Genomic DNA, 18,241 nt, shown 5'->3' on the forward strand with positions numbered 1-18,241 from the left:
TTGACTCTCTTGAGGCTTCTAAAGGAGATTTTCAAATTTTGAAGTCCGAAAACATGCACAATATTTGGAGGTAATTTGAAAATAAGCATTCCATACAAGGCATGCATGCTTATTATTATAGGAAATACTCTTTCTGTAAAATAATTGTTCCCATTTTGCAATTAAGGCTAATAATTACCCCATATTGAACCTCACAAGAAATTCACGAGAAAGATCCAGTCCCCCAGAGCCTCAAAATATTTTTAGATGTGGGGACCCCTCTGATGTTTCATTGGCCAACCAGCAATTCTAAATATCCCCAAATCACTTAAAGGCAGATATGTACATAAATAGTACACATAATGGTCTAGGCCTCAGAGCTTAATCACAATAAACCATCGTTCAGGTGTGCAGGGACAATATTATATTTGCACAGAAAACCATGAAGATATAAACTTTCAAATGGATTTATTATCTGATAAATTTTTTTGAAGAGTACTGAAATTTCAATTCATAAACTCTTCTATTGAATTATAAACAGGAAATTGGAAGGATGACCCAGACTGATAAATTGAAAATTAATCTTGTGTATCATCAATGTAACCTGAGGTGAGGCGAATCACCTGGAAAACCTAAGGGTGGATCCGACCTTTGATTCAAACAAAATGAATGCACTTTGACAAAAGGCGATTCACATGAAAGCAAATGAAAAGCATAACTTCATTCAAGCGATTCGAAAGAAACAAAATGAATTGATACAAATAAAAGTTTAGCCTTAAAAGAAAATTTGCAAAAAAGCAAAATAAACACTGAATTTGCAAATAACCAAGCTACAATTTGAAGCTTCAACCATAAAAGATTTTGCTGAATTTCTCTTTTTGAAAAAAAAAATTATATAAACTTTTTATCCCTTTATTCACTATAGCTATCATTGTGCTTTCTGAAGGCCCCATACTCCACGCATTAAAGGTGCCACGACATTTGTTGTGAAAACACTCAAATGCCTGGTTTAAAAGAAACAACATGCACTACAGAAACATTTAAAAATTATTTATTTGTCAATATCTTTAGATGACAATTCTTTCATGCAAACAGCTACACACTATCACATCTATGTAACAAAAGAGGTAGAGTCAGTTCATTCAGACTGAATTAGTAAACCAACAAATTATCTTTGGAATGCACTTTTGTCAATAACACTCGGGGAAAAAATCAAGTTTTTAAAATTAAAAATGAAAAAAAAAATCGAAAAAAGACAGTTTTACATGGCAATGAAGTTTGATCAATTCTTACAGTTGTCGCATGTGTTTAAACAAATCATCCATTAAATTGACATAATATCATACTAAGACTGGAATCTTTTATTTGGAACATAACTAATTTAAGGAAGCTCTAAACACTAACAAAAAAATTTTTTTTGGACTAAGAGAAAAATATATAATAAAAGGGTGTGCATATTGAGAAATTTTTGTTCATTTTCAACATAGGGTACCTGTGTTATTTCTGCAGCAAAAATATTCAAAGACAATGGACTATTTGCGAACAGAAATCACTGTTGTTTACTTACATAGGGAAAATTATTGGAAATAATGAATTCAGTAACTAATATTCTTGGCCTAATATAATGTTAAAAATATTTTAATCCAACATGAATTACGTAAATAACTGTATATAACCATTTTTTCTATCTTACTTCTAAGGGCAGATCACTCTAATGACATAAAACTACCCTACAAATAGTGCTCTTTCAATTTCTGTTCTTAAAATTGTTGGGAAAGTTTGAAAATTATGTCAAAAGATTTTACAAAAAAACAGAAATGTATATAATGTTAAACAGAATGCCTATACATTTATATTAAGTACATCTCTCAAATTTCCGCACACTAAATTTGTGACCACAAAAATAGCGGATATATTAATACCACGCGTAAAAATGCATATATATATCTACAGTGAAAACTGTAAAAATAACCATGTGTTTTGTTAATATCGTATATGTCATTGTACAACTAAGGGCAGATCACTCTAATGACATAAAACTACCCTACAAATAGTGCTCTTTAGTGTGCAGTGTTTAGAGCTTTCTTAAACATTAGTTGAAATGGAAAGTTTGTAAAGATATTTTGTCAAAAGAAAATTGTTACAAAAAAACAGAAATGTATATAATAGTTAAATTCTGGAATGTCAGTATAAAGAAAAGTTGCTATATAAATGCACTATTCTCATCATCTCTCATTACTTAATGACTTCATGCACACTAAATGATTGTACTTTCATCAAAAATGAATTTGATGGATATATTTTTGCTTAATACGCTTATTGAAGATGTGTTAGTCAAACTTGAGTACTATGCATATATATATTTGATCAGTAATGAAAACATGGGAAAAAAATAAAAATTCAAAAAGAATGATGTGTTGATTGTTAATATCGTATATGTCATTGTACAACATAAGCAAAATAAATATAGCATGCAGAATATAATAAAAAATGAAAAACAATGTTCAACAATTGCAGCATCAATCAACTTTACAAAAAAATCTATTAAAAACAAAATTCAATCCAGAGTTATCCTTCTTGATGTTTCATCCAAGCATTCTTTATCAGGGGCAGATCACTCTGAATCTATGTAAATCTTTGCCACAGAACAGTAAGACAAAATCTGCATACATATATCACAATAGAGAACAGATTGAAATACCATGCAGGGTTTAGCAGAAGATGGGGATTTATTGCAAATATGGATATGAAACACACATCTGATTTAAAATGAAATTACGGCCAAATGGTACATATGAAACAAAGTCTGCATGACAAAAATTTGTAATGATGATTTGATTGCAATTTATGTATCACTGGTTTGCAAAAGTGTGTTTCAATCCTACATCAAAAGCCTTCATTTAGAAAAGACTCACATCATAATATGTATAATGCCACACTAATCTGTCTGTTAGATTCTGGTTATTATAAAATACCTTGAAGTTCAACATGAGCAGTGGTTTCACATTCTCCAGCAAGGTTCTGAGCTCTGCACGTGTATGTCACTTCAGCGTCATTAAATCCTGTGTCTTGTATTTCCAATATGGCAGTGGTACCATCATAGCTCATGTGGTATTTGGGGCTTTCTTCAATCACGGTCTGATTGGCTAGCCATACAACCTCAGGTGTTGGCTTACCAATAATTTCACAGGAGAGTCTGGCAGTGTACACAAAAAACTTTAACCTGACACCGTCACGTCAGCAAGCCCAGAGGATAGATGTATCATCCACAAGTTTGTCAAGATAGGGCTTATAGCTGTACCATCACCATGCACAAAAATGATAACCTGCTCCAAAAACATTAACCTCGTAATTCCTTTGCTGAAATTGCAGCATCTGAAACTTTGTCTGGTACAATAAAACACACTAAAACCATCTTCCATGCATGTCTAATCAGTATAGGACACAGAAGTAATTAAAAAGAAAACTGCTCCAAAAAACTTAACCTTAACCTGGGACGCTGACGCCGACACCGACGCCGATGCCGACGCCGAGGGTATCACATAAGCTCCCCCCAACTTCGTTGAGGTGAGCTAAAAATAAGTTTCACAATTCTTTTGTGTTCTTGTATTATTTTATTGTTTACTAGGTTTGACAAGTTGATTAAATTGGTTACCTGTAGCGAGGTCCTGAGATTTCTTCTCCGTCTTTCAACCAGGTGACCTTTGGTTTGGGATGACCTCTGACCTGGCATTCAAGGACAATTGGAGCACTTGGTTCTATCTCAATGTCCTCAATTCTTGAGATGATGGATGGAGCCTCACCTATAACGAAAATCATAATTCCTCAATGCCATCAATCCACAGGATCTGAAAAGTCATGAACTCCACCAATTTCATCATCAAAGTTAGTTAGCCATCTTGGAAAACTTACCAGAGGGATTAACAAAGAGTTCTCCTTTACTGGTCGCTGTGCCTGCCTTGTTGCTGGCTTTTACTACATACTCTGCATCATCATCGATGACAACATCTTTGATGATGAGTGAGGCAAAGTTTCCTCTAACTTCAGTGATGAAATGGTCATCAGGTACAATTTCAACAGCATCCTTGTACCTGTTTTGTATAAAAATGTACTAGTATGAGAAAATATTTATATTTTTTTCTCAGCAATAAATTAATTTCCTCTAAATTGAGGATGATCTTATTACCTTTATGAAAAACAGAAAGGAAATATAATACTTTCATTAATGTTTGTCATAAAATAATGTAGGTATTTGGAAATATCCCTACCAAGTGATTTCTGGGAAAGGAGTGCCGCTGACTTGTACAATAAAAGTCACTGTGTCATCCTCAGTTACTTCCTGGTCTGAGAGTTCTCGCAGGAAGGATGGCTTCTCAAGGTCACCCTCTGTCAAGGTCAAATCTGCCTCAACATCCTGAGAAATTTAAAGCAATACCCTGATAAGAACACCATACAATGTTTATTTGCTTCATGCATCAGATAAAAGATAACAAAAAGAGAGGAGAAAAAAAATCAACCCCAAAACTTTTTTTACTCATAAGGAAAAAATTCATGCAGAATAAAAATATCTCCAAAGGGGTACACTGCAAAAAGATCAAACCACCCTCTCCTATTCAAAGTTTCATTTCAAAACGGAGGGCTATATCATGCTATATGTTCTGAACACACCTGAAATCCAAAGAATAAAACACAAAGTTTACATATAAATATCTTGATGTGTATATATGTACATGTACATGGAAGACAAATGATATGCGAGTGCTTCTGGGATGTAAGTTTGAAGGTTAAAGACACAAACAGTGATAAAAGCCAAAAGCCTTGTGAAGAAATACATGTATATATTTTTGTACATATGTCTGGAATACATAGCGATACATGTACTACGTGTATACTTACCAACAGAAAAATCTAAATCTTAATATGTAATAGTTATATAGTTGGTGTTTGTTTCATTGTTTGTTCACAGTGTCTTTTTCCTCTAACCACCCTCTGATTTGCCTAAGCTACACGTCTATGATAATGGCCTACCTCTGAAGTTTTATCTTTGCTGGGTTTTCTTACTGACTCCTCTGGACTCAGTTGCTGGTCCTCTACTCCATACCCCTCAGTCTCTGAAGCCTCAAACGACTCCTCCTCGGGAATATTTTCTAGTATGTATTCCCTACCAAAGAATTCATCATGGGCATCCTCCTCCTCCAAGATTTCTTCCTCCTCAATGCTGGCCTCCTCAAACTCTTCTTCTTTATCAGACAAACCTTCAAACTGATCATATCTCCGTTCAGCATGGAAAATGTCCTTAGGTTGAACTTCAAAGTCTGGACCAAAATTGTCTTTCTGGTACAACACTGGCTGTTCCATTTCTTCCTGAATTTCTCTTTCTTCTTCTGGCATCTCAGTGGGTGACTGCAATAGCTTGTCAAAGGAAAAGTCAACAAGATCCTTCTTTGTCTGTTTTTCACTGTCTTTTAGATCTTTCTTAGTTTCTGGTGGTTGTCTTTCCTCAAGGGAAATCTGTTGTTTGAAATCAGGTTTAGCAAGGTCCTCCTCATATTCCACAATGACCTCACTCTCTTGTTGTTCATCCACTGATTTTTCTAGAGGAGAGAACTTTCTCATCAGTTTTCTTTCCTCATCCTCACTTTCCTCATCCCACAGGCTCACCTTGTCTACCATAGATGTTTGTCTTTGTTCTTTTTCTTCCTCAATGAGGCTTTCAAATTTGTCTTTTTCAGCTTCATCTCTTTGTGGAATTACATCTTTTTCTGATGTTGTTTTATCTGCAAATTCTGGTTTGTCCTCTGAAGGGAGGATAATTTCTTCCTCTGTAAGTTGCTTTTCTTTTTCAGGGAATTCAATTTCCTTTTGTGGAGATTCTTTTGGCACTTTGTCAGCATCAGTTATTGGAACACCTTTAAGTTCTTTTTCATCAGAGACTTTAGGAACTACATCTGGCATTGAAGGTTTCACAAAGTCTTCTTCTTCAGATTCCTCTGAAGTTGAAGACTCCTCTGATTTCTCTTTGAGTGGTATTCTCTCACCGATGTCTTCTTCCTTTTGAGGAATTTTGTCTTGGTCTAATTCCTGTTGTTTTGCAAGTTTTTTCTTTTCTTCCTCACTTGCCAAACGTTTTTCAGCAGAGCTGTCATCTTCATCAGAACTGGTGAAATCCTCAGGATAGGATTTTTCAGATCCTTCTTTCTCATCAGATGAGATTCCCAGTTGAAGAGGAGGAATATCTTCCTTGTTAAGTATAGTGAACTCTTCCTCCACACTTTTCTCAGGAAGATCTTCAGCTGTAACAAAAGTGAATGTTTCCTCTGTGCCTTCTAGAGGAGTGGAGCTTGGTATGGATGTAAAGTCATCAGAAGTCCTATCAGGTCTGCTGGAGAGTAAGGTTGAGTCAGTGGTTAGTTCAGGAGCAGACGTTGAGGGCAGTGCAGGTGCCTCCTCCTCTTCCCCTGTGATGTGCCAGGTGGAAGTCTCATCCTCCACAGTCTTGGTCCTTTCAGCCTCCTCATCAGATGGAAGATATCCTCTGTCCTCACTCTCTGGGCCAGTTACAACAACTTCCTCCTTGAACAAATAAGTTTCATATTGAGGGGAGCTGTCTTGTGGGGTGCTCCCTATTCTCCAGGTATAAACTTTAGTGCCTATGTCGTAGTCATTGCTGCTGAGTGCATGCATATGCTGCTGTGAGGTGGTAAACAAACACTAATAAACAATTCTGGCTATACATGCAGACAATTGGAAACAATGAGCAAGAAGGCAATATTACTGAAATGAAAAACCCATTTTTTAACCTTTCCTTTTGCGTTCTTGCTCACACATAATTGCTTTGTTGGCAAATTTTTTGCAAATTTACAATACATTGTGGTTGAATAATTTGAAAAAATAAATTCATGCCAAAAATGTTCATGCTGAAGTTTTTTAAATTTGCTTGCAACATACAAAATTTCATTGACCATAATGTAAAGAAAATGGGAAAATTTGCAATGCATGCTCAGGAAATAAAAAAAATATTTCAATAGATAAAGAAGAAAATTGCCAAACAAAATTATATTAACATGATTAAGAAGTAGTTTTGCCATCACCTTTTTGCAGCCCTAGCAGTTAATTAATAATTAATAATTCTGATTATTGAGCCCTGGTGAACTGACCAAGTTAGAAAAGTTATTTCAAAATTTTAATGTGTTACGCTAGCTGAAAAATTATTAAACCACTTAATACAAAGATCTTAAAAGTGCATCAGCCATAGAAATTAGCAATGCATTGAAACTTCATTATTTATTATGTTTAGCTATACTAGTATTTACTGAAATATGACCTATCTACTTTAATTATTCATTTAGTTAGTAATGTGTGTGTCACCTACTCTACATTTTTCTAAATTCTAAGTGCTTTTAGATTTTCATTAAGAAATGCCCCCAGTTGTTAATTATTTATTTATTTCAGTTGAATAAAATTATATTTCTGAAGTATTAAATTTACATTTTATATTAAATAAACATTAGATATTAAACAATGTATATAATTTTTCAGCATTGATAAAATGCACCAAAGGACTATATTTAGGACAGAGGACATGACCTACCTGAGTTTCCTGTGGTTGCTCATCCTTTGGAAGCTGACCTGTGACCTCGGTATCAGTGCTGATGTCACTAATGTCAAAGGTCGTATCAGCTTCAAATGTGGGAACTTCTTGGTGTTCCTTAGCCTCTTTCATGTGTTTCACTTCTTCTCTGGCCTAAAAGTGTTTTAACTTTGGTTAGAAATGTAGTGTGTTTAAATTGGTCAACTTATCTGAGGCTAAATAGTGTACTCAATGACTAGGATTACACACCAGTACATAATATTTGTAGTTGAGTTATTATAACCATTAGAATGACTTTTTCATTTTGTAAATATCATTACCAGTATTTAAAACTATTTTCTTTAATATATTTGAATGCATTTGAGTTGCTTTAATAAGACAAATTGTACGCTATTATTAAGAATAATATACTTATTATATTGTGAATATATTAGTTTTTTTGTTTTCCTATGTAAAATTTAGTTTACAAAATAAGGTAGCCTTTCATCAGTATTAATATTATCTGCTAACCTTAAATCCCCTGAACACTGACTGTATTTTCAGTGCAGCCTCCTCTTTGATAACTTCTTTGCTTTCAATCACCTCAACTTGTTCTTCCTTTTCTTCTTCCTCGACTAATTCTGAAAAAGAAAAGAGAAACTCTCATAGCATGTCTCAAAATATTATCCCCCCAAATTGCAAAATAATGACAAAGTTGACGGTTTATAATGATGACAATGTGAGTCCTATATTACCAGTGACATTCAGCATGGCGGTACACTCAGCCTGTCCCGCGACATTGGAGGCTGTGACTGTATAAACACCAGAGTCCTCAGGGAAAGCCTCAGTCAACAGTAGAGTGACCTCCCCTTCTTCTCCCTGCTCCATTCTGTAGATGTCACTGTCCTCTTTGATGACCTCGTTGTCATGGTGCCATGTGACCTCAGGAGTGGGCGTGCCTGTCACCTTGACAACAAATTTGACTTCCTCTCCCTCCTGGACTTTCTGGTCCTCAATTCTGGTTACGAATTTAGGTGCCACAATTTCCTCTTCTTCTACTTCTGACACCTGAGGCGCCTCCTCCTTTGGTTTCTGTGGAACCTCGATAACGGTCTCCTCCTGAGTAATTTCTTCGCTGGAATCCCTGGAAAAAGGATGAAAAGAATGCAATGTAGCTTCCTTTATTTCACACTTAACTTAAACTTAATACATTTATGTTTTATTCATAGTTCCCTCTCCATGTATCTTACCGGTCCGTCTTCAACACTGATCTGAAGTCCAGCTGCTCATGCGGAAATTGTTGGCTGACTTTTGTTTCTCTGTAAACATGCAAATTCAAACAGCATGCATAAGCAGTTTATATGAATTATGAGTTTGAAGTGATCTTACAGGGAGCTAGTGGTACTTACATTCTCTCATTTTTCAAGGCATCTCTAAAATCTAACTGTTCATGCTTGAATTGTTGGTTCACTTTGGTTTCCCTGAAAAACATGCATATCATACCATGCAAAGGCAAATCTCTCAAGTTGCATTTTTAAATTTCATGCATTTTTTTTATTATTAATAACAATTTTTCTGTGAATAAAATTAATTTTTTTCCAAAGAAATATGCATAGTTTAGGATTGTTCAATAGATTTGATTACCACAGAATTACTGTATTACATGTAATAAGATATTAGTACTTTTATTTCTATATCTGTATGATTACAAAGTAAAAAAATTACAATATCATTACAAACTAAGAACTTATCATATTATGAAAACCAAGAATTTATCATATTATGATAAACTGTAAAAGAGCAGCATTTTGATGATAGTCCCTGACTTACACATGGTGAGTTTTTATTGCATCCCTGAAGTCCAACTGTTGATGAGCAAACTGTTGATTAACTTTGGTTTGTCTGTCAGAATACATATAAGCATGCGATTATTGGTCTTTGCTCTTGTTAGCTAAACTTAAACACTGTTAATTGTAATGAATATGATTGCAAGGTGATTAAATTTTTCGTGCAGGTTTGTTAAAATTGCATAAATACAAAACAAGAAAATTATTATATTATGGTTTATGATTACACCCATAAATGCATGTTTTCTGAAAATTCAATCTTTAATTAAAAAAGAATGTACAGTAACTCACACATGCTCGGATTTAAGAGCACCCCTGAAGTCTAGTTGTTCTGATTGAAACTGTTCATTCACCTTTGTTTTCCTTTTGAGGAACAAAGAACCAAGATGTCAACTTTCATTTTAAGGTCAAAATAAATATCCATTTATTCAAGAAAGCCCATCACCCATTTCAGTAATTTTCTTAACTTACACTTTAGTTTTAAGAGCACTTCTGAAGTCCAGTTGTTCAGTTTCAAAGGTCTCATTTGATTTGGTTTTGCTATATATTGCATGCAAAGAAAATCATCAAAATATTCATACAAGGGAAGCATGCTATATGGTAAAAAAAAGTTTATACAAAAATGCAATGCAAAATTAAATTTCTGATAAAATATAGGAGGTATGCATATTTGAAACTAATTACTATATTCAGATTATTTTTCTTGAATAATATTTGACTGGGTATAAATCCTTGAAAACACAACACACACTTACACTTTAGTTTTGAGAGCAGCTCTGAAGTCTAACTGTTCAGCCTCTGGCATTATGAATGGTTTAGCAGGTGCTTCTTCCACTGCTTCTGGTTTTGGTGCCTCCTTAAGTTCTTCAGTTCCTTCAAGTTCCTCTGCAAAAGTAGTCAGAAAAAGTAAAATTTTTCACTGGATTAATTCAGCCATTACAAATGTGAAAAGGTGGTGTGTTCTTGAATTCCTTGACTCCTAAGTCTTTTCTGTAACTTCCAACTAGAATATGAGCTTAACAAGGCTTGGATGATCTTATTACCTTGGAGAACTGTGAGCACAGCTGAACAGGAGACCTCCCCTGCCTCGTTGACTGCCTTCACAGTGTACACACCAGCATCCTCAGGGAACACCTCAGGCAGATGGAGGATTACCTCCCCTGGCTGACCCGCCATGATCTTGTATATGTCATCGTCTTTGATTGGTTCATTCTCATGGAACCACATGACCTCTGGAGTTGGTTCACCTCTGACCTTGACAAGGAATTTGGCCTCATCACCTTCCTCAGCTTTCTGGTCTTCAATGGCAACCACAAACTGTGGAGAAGTGACAGTCTGCAAGAATGTTAATAAAGTATGCTTACAAAAATGTTAGACATAAATTTTTAGATTATGCATATAGAATGTTGTAGGGGGATTAAAAGACAGATTTCCTGTACTCACCTTTTTGAGAACCTGTCTGAAATCAACTTGTTCACTTTCCTCAAGCTCTTGAGTAGTTTCCTCTTCTGTAACATCTTGTGCAAATTTCCTGTATACACAAAGGAACCATAAGATCATGCTTATAAACATTTGTGTTGAGAGGAGGGAGAAACATGCTTTCACACTGACCATGCCAAATCAACATTGACATGCAAAGAGAGAATCTGCTAAGGGATAAAAAATAATCAAATGTTCGGACAGTTCCAACTTTAAACATTATGTTTTTTAGATAATAAACTCAACATCTTTGTCTAGCTAACTTTAGAACTTTCCTTAAATACATGTATAAAACTTCCTTTCTTAATGAATAAATTTTGATTACATTTTGGATCTGACTTACTTGGATTTGGTTGAGGTAGATTTTAAGAGGGTTCTAAAGTCCATCTGTTCAGGCTGATGTTTAATGCCAACTTTAGTTTTCCTGTTTACAGGGGAAGCAAGGTAACAAGATCATGCAGAGGTTGTCAGCAAAGAAAGAATTAACACTGGTCAAATCTTATTAGTAGACAGCAAGGTTTTATCATCAAATGTTAAAAAAATACGAAAGTTTCAAAATCTTTACATAAAAGTAATCTGTACTGAAATCTTGAGAGAGATTCAAAGCCATGCATAAGAAGTCTAGATAAGGACAGTTATTGCTTGCAAGGAAGAAATTCACACTGAGAAAAAAATATATACCGGTACTTTAAAGTTCATAATTAAGGACAGATGATACAAACAAACTTTTGTCAAAAATTTTGAAAATAACCATTTGGGTCATGTTTTAATAACTAAAATGATTAACTTTAACTGTGTAGTTTTTAATTTTTTATTCAAAGTTGGACAGAAATGGAATTTAAAGTGAGAAATATTTGTATAGAATAATAGGGATTGTTTCAGAAGGGTAGAATTTTGAACGTCACAGGTGGTTTACAATTTCTGTATATTCTAGAAATTTATTATTTGCAACATTTGCAATGAAATTAGGTCAAAAAATATATACCGATCCAGGCATCCATTTTTTGTTTGTATCATCTGTCCTTAACATGCAAGTTTTTAAATCAACATGTGAATCCCAAAAACTTGTTCAGGTATACATATTAAATGATATACAATATCTTTTTATTCTTATGAATAATACTTTGTTAGAATGCAAGTTTATCAAAGGGACACATTTTGCTCTTGGTATGTATATATAGGAATAATTTCAATTCTACTTACACTTCTGTTGTTAATGAATCCCTGAAATCTGTCTTCTGGGGTCCTTCTGGTTCTAAAAACAATAGAATAAAAAAAAATCAGTCATGAAAGTCACACATCTAATAAACTATAAATCTATTTTTGTTGTGTGAATCCTTTACAAAATCTTACTTTTGACAAGCAGAGAGACTGAGATACTGGCTTCACCCTGGTCATTCTGGGCAAGGACCTTGTACGTCCCAGCATCCTCTGCTTCCAGCTCTGATAAGGTCAGTGTTGAGTGATAGATATTGCCATCTTGGTCAACTGAAATCTTGACTTTGTCACTTGGAGTAATTTCAGTGTTTTCTTTGGACCACAGAATCTGTGGTTGTGGGTTTGCCACCACTGTGGCCTCAAAAGTCACCTCCTCACTGATAGCAGCAGTCTGGAACTTCGGTTTTTGAGTGAAAGCTGGAGCAATGAAGTCATCCTCAGCTTCATCTGGAGCTTTGAAGTAAAAAAAAAATGCAAGATTTATTCTGTTCATTTACCATATGATACATCCAAATATTATCGTTTTATGCAGTAAGTTTGAAAAATGCTGTCATAAAGGTTAACAAGCGGTCTTTAATGGTATATACCTGCAACAAAGAGTTCAGCAGTTGTTTCAGCAGTACCAAGTTCATTCTGAGCCACCACGGTGTATTTCCCAGCATCCTCCGGGTAAACATCTGATATGAATAGAGAGCACAGATTGTCCTCATCATAGAAGATTTTGAACTCCTCTGAGTTCACCAGAACCTGATCCTCTTTGTACCATGTGACAGTTGGTTTGGGTTTTCCCTGAATCTGGCATTCCAAGCGAGCTTGTCCACCATCTGATGCTTGAACACTCTTCAAGGGAGAGACCACCAAAGGTGCTTCTTTTTCCACCTTCTCTTCCACAACTGATAATAAAAATGCTGTGATATCAATATATAGCTACGACTGTCTGCTACCAGTAATTACACAATCATTGAGACAATTTATGCCACATAAAATAAAACTTCTTTCCCCTGGATAAAATCAATTATTAAATTTACCAATAGAAATAGGTGATTCGGGCTTCTCTTCTTCAGAAGTTGCTTCCTTCTCTTCTTCTATAAAACGTTTGAATATGCATTAAATGAAATTTAATGGAGTGCATTAAGGTTTGAATATGACCAAAGAAACAGAAATGATACCTACCATATTGTTTTTCTTTCTCAGATAAAGTGTCTTTCAAAGTAAACTCGGTATCGATATGCTCAACTTGTTTTTCTGAAATAAAATAAAAACTTTAGTTGGGGAAAACTGAAAAATCATCTTTGCATACATTGATACACTTGAAATAAAAGTATCCTATCTACATCATTGCAATCTATAAATAAATTTAATATATTTAGAGTACATTTTTTTTTTTTTTTTTTTACCTTACAAAAATCTTAAAGATGAGTATTAGTATTGAACAAAATAATCAAACAAATAAAGACATTTTTAAAGAAGTTCAGACTCCCTCCATCCCCCCCCCCTTAATAAGTTACTTATGTATGGTCCCATCAAAACAACAAGTCCATCTAGAAAAAAAAAATTATCATGTGAGTATATAGTCAGACCTCATGATTTTTGAAATATCACTGTTTTGAGACACTGAAAATCAACTATTTATATGTTACTGATTAGAATTAAATTTAATTAAAAAGGAAACTATTTGCTTATCTGACAGAAATAAAATGACAAGCATTCAGTTTGAGTACATCAACATACAGCATAGTGCTGCAGTTCTTCCAAACTCAAAAATATAGATTTTAATTCTTCAGGCGCCGGGATTTCAGCAGTGGGTTTCTCTTCCACCGCCTCGACTGTCTCAGCAGCGGTGATTTCTATGCCCACTTTCTCTTTGGGTGCTTCAGTGGGTTTCACTTCCTCAGTGATTTCGGTCTTGGCAATCTCAGCAGCTTGCTCAGCTGTGAGTTCAACACCCACTTCCTCTGCCCTCTTTTCAGAGGGAGCGAATTCGGCCTCGGCTTCCTCCTCAACGACTTCAGGGGCTTCTTCCACACCCAGTTCTGCTTTGACTTCCTCAGAGGGTTTCTCCTCTGGAATTTCTACAATCATTTCAGTTTCGGGTTGTTCTTTGGTTTCGATTTCGAGTGAGACTTCTTCCTTTGGCCTCTCCTCGGCGCTGACTGCTATTTGTACAGCCTGTTCTTCAGGCGCCGGGATTTCAGCAGTGGGTTTCTCTTCCACCGCCTCGACTGTCTCAGCAGCGGTGATTTCTATGCCCACTTTCTCTTTGGGTGCTTCAGTGGGTTTCACTTCCTCAGTGATTTCGGTCTTGGCCATCTCAGCAGCTTGCTCAGCTGTGAGTTCAACACCCACTTCCTCTGCCCTCTTTTCAGAGGGAGCGAATTCGGCCTCGGCTTCCTCCTCAACGACTTCAGGGGCTTCTTCCACACCCAGTTCTGCTTTGACTTCCTCAGAGGGTTTCTCCTCTGGAATTTCTACAATCATTTCAGTTTCGGGTTGTTCTTTGGTTTCGATTTCGAGTGAGACTTCTTCCTTTGCTATCTCCTCGGCGCTGACTGCTATTTGTACAGCCTGTTCTTCAGGCGCCGGGATTTCAGCAGTGGGTTTCTCTTCCACCGCCTCGACTGTCTCAGCAGCGGTGATTTCTATGCCCACTTTCTCTTTGGGTGCTTCAGTGGGTTTCACTTCCTCAGTGATTTCGGTCTTGGCGATCTCAGCAGCTTGCTCAGCTGTGAGTTCAACACCCACTTCCTCTGCCCTCCCACTTCCTCCTCTTCAGGGGCTTCTTCCACACCCAGTTCTGCTTTGATCTTCAGAGGGTTTCTCCTCTGGAATTTCTACAATCATTTCAGTTTCGGGTTGTTCTTTGGTTTCGATTTCGAGTGAGACTTCTTCCTTTGGCCTCTCCTCGGCGCTGACTGCTATTTGTACAGCCTGTTCTTCAGGCGCCGGGATTTCAGCAGTGGGTTTCTCTTCCACCGCCTCGACTGTCTCAGCAGCGGTGATTTCTATGCCCACTTTCTCTTTGGGTGCTTCAGTGGGTTTCACTTCCTCAGTGATTTCGGTCTTGGCGATCTCAGCAGCTTGCTCAGCTGTGAGTTCAACACCCACTTCCTCTGCCCTCTTTTCAGAGGGAGCGAATTCGGCCTCGGCTTCCTCCTCAACGACTTCAGGGGCTTCTTCCACACCCAGTTCTGCTTTGACTTCCTCAGAGGGTTTCTCCTCTGGAATTTCTACAATCATTTCACTTTCGGGTTGTTCTTTGGTTTCGATTTCGAGTGAGACTTCTTCTTTTCGCCTCTCCTCGGCGCTGACTGCTATTTGTACAGCCTGTTCTTCAGGCGCCGGGATTTCAGCAGTGGGTTTCTCTTCCACCGCCTCGACTGTCTCAGCAGCGGTGATTTCTATGCCCACTTTCTCTTTGGGTGCTTCAGTGGGTTTCACTTCCTCAGTGATTTCGGTCTTGGCCATCTCAGCAGCTTGCTCAGCTGTGAGTTCAACACCCACTTCCTCTGCCCTCTTTTCAGAGGGAGCGAATTCGGCCTCGGCTTCCTCCTCAACGACTTCAGGGGCTTCTTCCACACCCAGTTCTGCTTTGACTTCCTCAGAGGGTTTCTCCTCTGGAATTTCTACAATCATTTCAGTTTCGGGTTGTTCTTTGGTTTCGATTTCGAGTGAGACTTCTTCCTTTGGCCTCTCCTCGGCGCTGACTGCTATTTGTACAGCCTGTTCTTCAGGCGCCGGGATTTCAGCAGTGGGTTTCTCTTCCACCGCCTCGACTGTCGCCTCGACTGTCTCAGCAGCGGTGATTTCTATGCCCACTTTCTCTTTGGGTGCTTCAGTGGGTTTCACTTCCTCAGTGATTTCGGTCTTGGCGATCTCAGCAGCTTGCTCAGCTGTGAGTTCAACACCCACTTCCTCTGCCCTCTTTTCAGAGGGAGCGAATTCGGCCTCGGCTTCCTCCTCAACGACTTCAGGGGCTTCTTCCACACCCAGTTCTGCTTTGACTTCCTCAGAGGGTTTCTCCTCTGGAATTTCTACAATCATTTCAGTTTCGGGTTGTTCTTTGGTTTCGATTTCGAGTGAGACTTCTTCCTTTGCTATCTCCTCGGCGCTGACTGCTATTTGTACAGCCTGTTCTTCAGGCGCCGGGATTTCAGCAGTGGGTTTCTCTTCCACCGCCTCGACTGTCTCAGCAGCGGTGATTTCTATGCCCACTTTCTCTTTGGGTGCTTCAGTGGGTTTCACTTCCTCAGTGATTTCGGTCTTGGCGATCTCAGCAGCTTGCTCAGCTGTGAGTTCAACACCCACTTCCTCTGCCCTCTTTTCAGAGGGAGCGAATTCGGCCTCGGCTTCCTCCTCAACGACTTCAGGGGCTTCTTCCACACCCAGTTCTGCTTTGACTTCCTCAGAGGGTTTCTCCTCTGGAATTTCTACAATCATTTCAGTTTCGGGTTGTTCTTTGGTTTCGATTTCGAGTGAGACTTCTTCCTTTGGCCTCTCCTCGGCGCTGACTGCTATTTGTACAGCCTGTTCTTCAGGCGCCGGGATTTCAGCAGTGGGTTTCTCTTCCACCGCCTCGACTGTCTCAGCAGCGGTGATTTCTATGCCCACTTTCTCTTTGGGTGCTTCAGTGGGTTTCACTTCCTCAGTGATTTCGGTCTTGGCGATCTCAGCAGCTTGCTCAGCTGTGAGTTCAACACCCACTTCCTCTGCCCTCTTTTCAGAGGGAGCGAATTCGGCCTCGGCTTCCTCCTCAACGACTTCAGGGGCTTCTTCCACACCCAGTTCTGCTTTGACTTCCTCAGAGGGTTTCTCCTCTGGAATTTCTACAATCATTTCAGTTTCGGGTTGTTCTTTGGTTTCGATTTCGAGTGAGACTTCTTCCTTTGCTATCTCCTCGGCGCTGACTGCTATTTGTACAGCCTGTTCTTCAGGCGCCGGGATTTCAGCAGTGGGTTTCTCTTCCACCGCCTCGACTGTCTCAGCAGCGGTGATTTCTATGCCCACTTTCTCTTTGGGTGCTTCAGTGGGTTTCACTTCCTCAGTGATTTCGGTCTTGGCGATCTCAGCAGCTTGCTCAGCTGTGAGTTCAACACCCACTTCCTCTGCCCTCTTTTCAGAGGGAGCGAATTCGGCCTCGGCTTCCTCCTCAACGACTTCAGGGGCTTCTTCCACACCCAGTTCTGCTTTGACTTCCTCAGAGGGTTTCTCCTCTGGAATTTCTACAATCATTTCAGTTTCGGGTTGTTCTTTGGTTTCGATTTCGAGTGAGACTTCTTCCTTTGCTATCTCCTCGGCGCTGACTGCTATTTGTACAGCCTGTTCTTCAGGCGCCGGGATTTCAGCAGTGGGTTTCTCTTCCACCGCCTCGACTGTCTCAGCAGCGGTGATTTCTATGCCCACTTTCTCTTTGGGTGCTTCAGTGGGTTTCACTTCCTCAGTGATTTCGGTCTTGGCGATCTCAGCAGCTTGCTCAGCTGTGAGTTCAACACCCACTTCCTCTGCCCTCTTTTCAGAGGGAGCGAATTCGGCCTCGGCTTCCTCCTCAACGACTTCAGGCTTCTTCCACACCCAGTTCTGCTTGACTTCCACACCCAGTTCTGCTTTGACTTCCTCAGAGGGTTTCCACCGCCTCCTCTCAGCAATTTCTATGCCCACTTTCTCTTTGGGTGCTTCAGTGGGTTTCACTTCCTTAGTGATTTCGGTCTTGGCGATCTCAGCAGCTTGCTCAGCTGTGAGTTCAACACCCACTTCCTCTGCCCTCTTTTCAGAGGGAGCGAATTCGGCCTCGGCTTCCTCCTCAACGACTTTCATTTCAGTTTCGGGTTGTTCTTTGGTTTCGATTTCGAGTGAGACTTCTTCCTTTGGCCTCTCCTCGGCGCTGACTGCTATTTGTACAGCCTGTTCTTCAGGCGCCGGGATTTCAGCAGTGGGTTTCTCTTCCACCGCCTCGACTGTCTCAGCAGCGGTGATTTCTATGCCCACTTTCTCTTTGGGTGCTTCAGTGGGTTTCACTTCCTCAGTGATTTCGGTCTTGGCCATCTCAGCAGCTTGCTCAGCTGTGAGTTCAACACCCACTTCCTCTGCCCTCTTTTCAGAGGGAGTGCCTCGGCTTCCTCCTCAACGACTTCAGGGGCTTCTTCCACACCCA

The 18,241-nt window shown here is 38.6% G+C and overlaps 1 protein-coding gene across 1 annotated transcript in view; it reads right to left on the bottom strand.

Annotated features, from left to right (window-relative positions):
• Window positions 1-18,241, bottom strand: part of LOC134233068 (titin-like) — a 177,995-nt gene that overhangs the window by 61,211 nt on the left and 98,543 nt on the right. Inside the window, 26 exon segments of the mRNA XM_062715064.1 lie at window positions 2,955-3,202; window positions 3,635-3,782; window positions 3,892-4,070; window positions 4,248-4,393; window positions 5,008-6,669; window positions 7,571-7,723; window positions 8,081-8,190; window positions 8,305-8,693; window positions 8,800-8,868; window positions 8,959-9,030; window positions 9,380-9,451; window positions 9,688-9,759; window positions 9,868-9,936; window positions 10,152-10,281; window positions 10,440-10,731; window positions 10,840-10,927; window positions 11,219-11,299; window positions 12,079-12,130; window positions 12,229-12,546; window positions 12,681-12,986; window positions 13,122-13,178; window positions 13,267-13,338; window positions 13,602-13,634; window positions 13,821-14,852; window positions 14,855-14,895; window positions 14,897-18,206. Coding sequence (XP_062571048.1) covers window positions 2,955-3,202; window positions 3,635-3,782; window positions 3,892-4,070; window positions 4,248-4,393; window positions 5,008-6,669; window positions 7,571-7,723; window positions 8,081-8,190; window positions 8,305-8,693; window positions 8,800-8,868; window positions 8,959-9,030; window positions 9,380-9,451; window positions 9,688-9,759; window positions 9,868-9,936; window positions 10,152-10,281; window positions 10,440-10,731; window positions 10,840-10,927; window positions 11,219-11,299; window positions 12,079-12,130; window positions 12,229-12,546; window positions 12,681-12,986; window positions 13,122-13,178; window positions 13,267-13,338; window positions 13,602-13,634; window positions 13,821-14,852; window positions 14,855-14,895; window positions 14,897-18,206 — 9,201 coding nt within the window.

This window comes from Saccostrea cucullata, unplaced genomic scaffold (genome assembly GCF_032062105.1).
Source record: "Saccostrea cucullata isolate Sc308-1 unplaced genomic scaffold, CSIRO_AGI_Scuc_v1 ctg50, whole genome shotgun sequence".
In the NCBI taxonomy this organism is placed as follows: Eukaryota; Metazoa; Mollusca; class Bivalvia; order Ostreida; family Ostreidae; genus Saccostrea; species Saccostrea cuccullata.